The 6685-nt window shown below is 39.2% G+C and overlaps 1 protein-coding gene across 1 annotated transcript; it reads right to left on the reverse strand.

Moving 5' to 3' along the window:
* Positions 1-4461: 4461 nt before the first annotated feature.
* Positions 4462-6298, reverse strand: LOC126608033 (F-box protein At1g67340). Its single transcript, XM_050275790.1, has 3 exons — positions 5940-6298; positions 5646-5808; positions 4462-5521 (listed from the first exon to the last, which is right to left on the reverse strand). The coding sequence occupies exons 1-3, from the start codon at positions 6203-6205 to the stop codon at positions 4754-4756; spliced, it is 1197 nt and encodes a 398-aa protein (XP_050131747.1). The 5' UTR covers positions 6206-6298; the 3' UTR covers positions 4462-4753.
* Positions 6299-6685: the final 387 nt, after the last annotated feature.

The raw sequence follows: 6685 nt of genomic DNA on the forward strand, positions 1-6685 counted from the left end.
AATTCACAGTGATAGGGGACGAAACGAAAGACAGTCATAATTTCACAAGCCCATTTCAATTGTTTATTAAAGGTGTTGATCTCAAACTACTTTTTTACAAGTACAAAGGAGGGAGAATGATTGTCGTATTCTTTCTATCAGTGGTAAAGTGGTCTACCACCACTTAAGCTATCAATCAAACACTCGTAGACCAATAGGATAACACATATGTTGTGTAATACGACTATTTTTTTTTAATACATACAACATTGAAAGGGGGGAGAAATCGAATTCATGATTTCTTAATGTAAGATGAATACTCTTCGTTAACTGAACTCTAAACTCCATCAGTAAGTTAATTTTTCCACGTATTGAGTGATTGACTGATTATTTTTCCACGTATTCAGTGATTGATAGGTCTTTCATTCAATCAAAACATAACCAAAGTTGAAGTTTTGGTGCTTACCACACACAAACAACTTTATTTTGTTGTATTTTGAAAAGTAGTTAGAATGTAGTATTTCTTGGGTTGTGAAATACAGCTGGCCATTCCCAATTCAACTAAGCACTAGAAGAATTTGAGCTGAGCTTCTCAAGTGTATACCCAGAAGTTATCTGCTAGCTGCCTACTGCTATACAATACAAAAGTACTTAGCCAACAACACAGCCTTCAAAAACTGCTTCTGCGGTTTGCTTGTTTGGGCAGTCAAAACTCAAAAGGAGTTGGAGTAGCCAGAAAGGCATTGAATGTGCACCATCTTTTGAAGAAACTTTAGGCCCCCTAGAGAATTTTTTTAATGTGCCGAAAACACGGCTGATACACTAAGTGTAATAATACAAATAGTTAGAATTTTTTTTAAGTATTCAACTATTTGTATTATAACACTTGATGTACCGAATCATGTTCCTAGTATGCTGAAAAATCTCCCACTGCATCACTAAACTTTGTTTCATATTACTAAAAAAAGCAAATACAGTTTAACTCCAACCAAAATATTAATTAATTAATAATAATAAATATAAATAAAAAAACAGAAGAGAAAGCAAAAATGCAAACAACAAACATGGTGACGTTTTACGCATGATCCATTTGAGACAAAAGTATTTTCACAATCTGACATCTACATAGATATAGAAGTTAAGTTGCTAACTTTGTCTTTTTTCTTAATTTGTTTGTATTTATTTGGATTTTCCAAATTACGATGCAAAATATTCAAATTTAAGATCTGATTTTGTGCAGTCATTCATCGTCATTATCATCATTTTGTACTTAATTGGTTTTGTAGACCAAAATTCAGAGATGGAAGCTATGAATTCCGTGGGCTTTGCTTACACTTTTGGAAAGCAACAAATTGGGTCATTTTTAAGATCTAAAATATCGATGATATCGGAAATATTGGTAGTTCAAAAACACGAAAATTTCGATGAAAATATCAGGATATTATCAATATCGATAAAAATTGAATAAAAACCACGAAAATTGTAAGAAAAATTTGGAAATTTTTATTGAAACTTTGCAAGATGTTTATTTAGTCAAATATATATTAATTTTATCACAAAAAATTGGAAGGAAATGCATTGCATGATGGATTTAACTGATTTAGGTTGATTATATAGCGAGCTGGCAAACATTGTGAGTGTAGAAAATATGTACTAATTAATGAAAGAAGTTTAAACACATCATAATCATTTATATATAATGAATTAGTACAATATTTTACACTTTATACATTGCATGGTAAGATACATGAGTGACTTAGTACCACATAGAGTTCCTATCAAGGTCTAAAATATCGATGATATCGGAAATATCGGTAGTAAAAAAACATGGAAATTTCGATGGAAATATCAGGATAATATCGATATTTTAGACCTCATCTCTATACCCTCTAGTTTTTCACCTGCTATTCTTAGTGCCTAGCAAACATTTAGCTGTAAATTACTTGTACCTCAAGTACCATGATTCTTAGATATCAAACTCGTTATTTACAAACAGAGTTCGAATTCTTTTTAGAGAGGGTCTTTCATATATGTATTGAGAAAATTTTGAACTCATCACATGACTTATTGAATAAATCTTGTGAAAATTTGAAATATGTCCAATTTTATATACATACTTTTGAAATAGGTCAAATTTTTAATTACTTTTGACTTTTAAAATAAGTCCAATTGTTAGTTACTTTAGATCCATATCAAAAGACTCCATAAATCTTTCACAAAACTGTAAGACCCATTAAATTTAATAGAGAGAACCAAAAGAAGTGTATAACACAACTAAGTGGGATGGGAGGTAACCATATAATTTTTGAAATTATAGGAACAAAATACAAAGAAATCTGATTTGAATTGTGGACAGAAAAAAGAAGGGCAAAGAAGAGGGCCGCACAGAGTAAATAAACAAAACTGTTGGAAAAATAGTAGACACGACGTCGTTCGACTCAATTTTTTCACAAGGATAATTCATCTTCTTCCTCGTGTCTCACGGTTCTACAACTATAAGCTTGAGATCGCTAGAAATTTCTACAGTGGTTAGAATGGGCCTGGAGTTGGGTTTTGTAAAGAGTAAATGGAGCTGCTGAGCTATAATTTCACGCCCATCAGATCTCAATTAATGTGTTTTAATGTTGTGGGTCTGGACCACATCATATGTTGTTTTTGGGCATGCAATCACCAACAATCGTTTTAATTTCTAGCCTAAAAGAAAATAGGCAAAAAAAGAAAAAAAATATATAAAATAAATAAATAAATAAAAGTGCTCTCCCACCAGGAGAAATGCTGTTTTGATTTTCTTTTCTCTTTTTCTCCACTTGATTTGGTTTTGTGAACATAAATGACTAGTCCCTAAAACAACAATGCCCACCACTTGCAAATTGCACATCTTTTTTGCCCACTCCCACTACTTTCAATTCCCCTTTTAGTTTTGTTTTTTTTTTTTTTTTTAAATTAAGTTTTTTGTATAACCATTTTTCCACTAGATGGTAAAATAATTTAGGACGAGCCTTGGCGCAACAAGAATATTGTTGTTTTGTGACGAAGGTCACAGGTTTGACTTTCCCACCTATCCTCGCAAAGTAGAGAGCTTTGTTTGCTTAAGATCGCCCTAGTAAAATAATTTAAGTTAATTCAGATTATCAAACATAAAACCGCTATTCTTGTCAATACAAAGAAATATCACAACATCGTAATTCTAATGATATTTTTTTTTTTTTTTGGAATTCTAATAGCTTTTATGAATTTATTTTCCTAGTTTTTAACTCTTGGTTTTTATTGTTCTTGGTCAATAACTTAAATGTGTGTTTTGAGACCTTTTGACCACCTAAAAGCAAGTGCGATAATTAACACATCCTTTTGGTGTCTGCCTCACAACTTGCTCATTGCTTCATTGCTTGTGCTCTTTCTTTCTTCTGCATGCACTCATTTTGCATAAAAAGTATTTCTACTCTTCTGAGCTGTAAATTCGAATTTCGAATCCAATTTCCTTTATTTGATATCCAAGATAAGGAACATCTTAACTTTACCCTAAAGTCAAGCGATTTTCTCACCCCATAAATTCACATTTCATCACCCCCCATAAAATTATTAAACGGGATTATTTGGCATGACAAGTTCAATTTCGTTGATAAGAGTTTAGTCACGTTGCCTTGAAAATATGCATCAAAATTTGAATGCAGATTTCCGCAATTTAGATAAATTTAGTAAAAACTAGAGGATAGGATGGGAGGCGAGACCGTCGTTCTCGCAGGGTGTGGGAGACGGAAGAGGCAATGAGGGTTTGAGAAGGAAATGGAAAAGGCCAGCTTTACCATCGTTCTTCCCTTCCCACGATCATCAACACGTGTGCATCAAGATTAGCGGTAGAGAGAGCCTGGCAGAGCACCTACCTAAATATCTCTCACTCAGTCCAAACCCGTAGCTCCCATCTCTCTCCAATCTGTCAGGCCCTGTGTCTCCCTCTTGTAGTCGCTCTATCCCCCTCTCTCCGCTAGCCAGAGGCACACCCAGCTGTTGTCTCTCTCCAATTTGTCAGGCGTGATTTCCCCCTCCCCTCTCTCACCGAGTCAAACGTGAAATGCAGCCAACGGCTGAAAATAGGTTTTTAAGCCTGAGTGACAATTTTGTAAATTAAGTGGAAATTGGTTAAAAGCATCCGAGTGGTAATCTTGTAAATAAACTAAAATTCAGGTACAATGAACAGTCAACAACAGTGCCAATTGCAATGCTTTCTTTAGACTAAAGTAATTATTTTTTCTTTCGCAAAAAACATAAAATGACCTATTTGGCACCTACCTAAAAGACAGTTGTGTGTTGTCATTCATAAAAAAGAACAATAAGAATAATGCCAGGAGCATACGTAGCTTAGGCCAGTTGGTCTCGATTGTGGCCCAGTTGGTCTCGATTGTGGCCGCCACCTTGCATCCGAAACCGAAACATTTGAATTTTAGAGTGAAAAAAAAGAAAAGAAAAAACGTATGGAGAAAAGAATAAGAGAGGAAAGAACATTTGAATTTTCATGAGTTTGGAAATTTGCTTTACCGAAATTAAGGCTAAAGTTGCTCTATAGTACAAAAAAAAGGAACCAAAAAGGAAAAAACAGAACAAAGAAAATACTTCCTTCAAGAGATCCCCCGCTGTGGAACAAAGGGTGAACAAAATTTCCAACGGCCATGATTATCTTAACATATATTTCCACAAAAACGGCCCGTTTCCCTTTTTTGCCCTTTCCGTTCCCGTCTTCAATTCACATTTTCCTGCCGTTACCGTCACGGTCTAATTTTTAACTCTCAGCCATAACGTCATCGCCATCATTGACAGCTCCGTCACCGTCTGCACCCTCACCTTCCTCATCCGCCCACCGCTCAACGGCGGTACACTCCGCCTTGTGGCGCAGCTTCCAATCAAGTGCCTGGCAGGCGCGGGAGCAGTAGTTGACGGCCCCACACACCGAACACCGACGAAACTCGTGCCTCCTCGTCTCAGGCCTCCCGCACCCCACGTGCGAGCAAAGCCTCAAACCCAGTCCTGGCGAACCGTTCCGAGCAGCGAACCACTCTCCCAAAAACCGGTTCGCCGGATGGACCTCCGGGGCCGGAACGTTGCACCCGAAGTCGCTGAGCAGGGGGCAGCCCGACCCGGTCAGGTGCCGCAGCTGCGGATGAGGATGAGGGTGCGGATGAGGGAGTGGAGTCCACGTCAGTAACTGGCGCATGGGGACTCCCGAAACTGCCGCAGAGGACAAAACCGCCGCGAGTTCACGTGCGTTGGCCTGCACGAGAAACCGTCGCCCTTCCGTTATGTTCTGACGAACTCCGTAACCGTCCTGGAGACAGTGCCCGAGCTCTCGCAGAGCGTCGATGTGGCCGAGAAACGCGGCTCGAGCGCATAGCGCCACTCCGGCCCGGAGGTCCTTGTCGTTTTTGGAGCCTCCGCTGCCGTTGAATTGAATGACGGCAAGCGAATAAAGCGCCGGCGCGTGAGAGCCAATCGCCGCCTTGGCCATGAGCGAGGCTCCGCTTCCTCTGTTTTGCAAACAATAGAAGCGAATCTGCAGAGATAAATGAACAAAAACAATTAATATATAATAATGCCGCAAAATGTTCATAAAACGCGAATAAACAAGTAATTAAATGAAATTGAGTGAGAATTTGGAGGGTAAGGAGTGAACTGACCATGCCGAGAGTGTAGCAGGCCTCGGTGTTGCCGGCGTCGGCGCAGAGCTTGAGGAATCGGTGAGCCGACTCGGACCAGTTCTTGGCCTTGAGGTTAAACGCCTTGGGATTAGCCTTGGAGAGCACTAGAGAATGGAGAGATAAGCCGTTCAACCGCTTGCATCTGTCATCCAATCAAATCGTCAGTTCCGTTAATTCAAAACACACTCCCACCACGTTTCTCTAACTGACCGCGATTAACCTCCAAGCTTATACAAATTAATCAAATTAAAATTTATGCAAAGTAGACCGTACGTTATCAAGACGTTGATGAAATCGGCGGGCGTGTTAGCGGTGGCGCTGAGTTTCGAGAGGATAAGAATGAGGAGGTCGTCCGGCAAAGCATCGAACGAATCGGGAGCCGACGAGCTCGTCGTCGTCTCCGGAGAGAATCTATTCCTTTTCCGGCAGACCGTCCGCTCTCCTCCGGGTAATTCCTTCTTCCTCTTCCTCTGACAACACACATCTCCGCCGCCGCTGCCTCCAACTCTCGGATAACAAACGCCGCCCCTGGTCCTCATATTTTCTCTTAGAAATGAATAAAAAGCCGAGTGAAGGTCTTATATACGAAGAGAGGGAAAAGCGAGGAGAAAGAAACACACAGCCGAATGCTCTCCAACAAATATACATATATATATATATTTTTTTTTCTTTTTTCAAGCGACTCTTAAATTACTCATTTAATAAACATAACGTCCTTTTTACAACTTCTCGCCCCTGGAGTTTATCGTATTTACGGTCAAACGGAGTTGACCCAGATCCGTTCGTCTGTCCGTCGTCGGTTCGTTTTGGCTTTTCACTCCCCCTCTTTTCCTAAAACCCGCAAAATTCAAGTATTTAAACCCTACCCGAACCCAATGAGAGGAGAGAGATAGAGACAGAAGGGTGAAGGAGGTGAGAGACAGCCTTTCTTCACCGTCTTCCCTCTTACCTCGATTTTAACTGTTTGTTGGCTGTAATTTTTTTTCACTCCTAAAAATACATATTTGTCTTCCGAGTCG

Source organism: Malus sylvestris, chromosome 16 (assembly GCF_916048215.2).
Source record: "Malus sylvestris chromosome 16, drMalSylv7.2, whole genome shotgun sequence".
Taxonomy (NCBI): domain Eukaryota; kingdom Viridiplantae; phylum Streptophyta; class Magnoliopsida; order Rosales; family Rosaceae; genus Malus; species Malus sylvestris.

Coding starts and splice junctions, on each gene's coding strand:
- LOC126608033 (XM_050275790.1), bottom strand. CDS start 6,205: ATGAGGACCAGGGGCGGCGTTTGTTATCCGAGAGTTGGAGGCAGCGGC. Junction 5,809..5,939: donor TTCATCAACGTCTTGATAAC/GTACGGTCTACT, acceptor ATTGGATGACAG/ATGCAAGCGGTTGAACGGCT. Junction 5,522..5,645: donor CCTGCTACACTCTCGGCATG/GTCAGTTCACTC, acceptor TTATCTCTGCAG/ATTCGCTTCTATTGTTTGCA.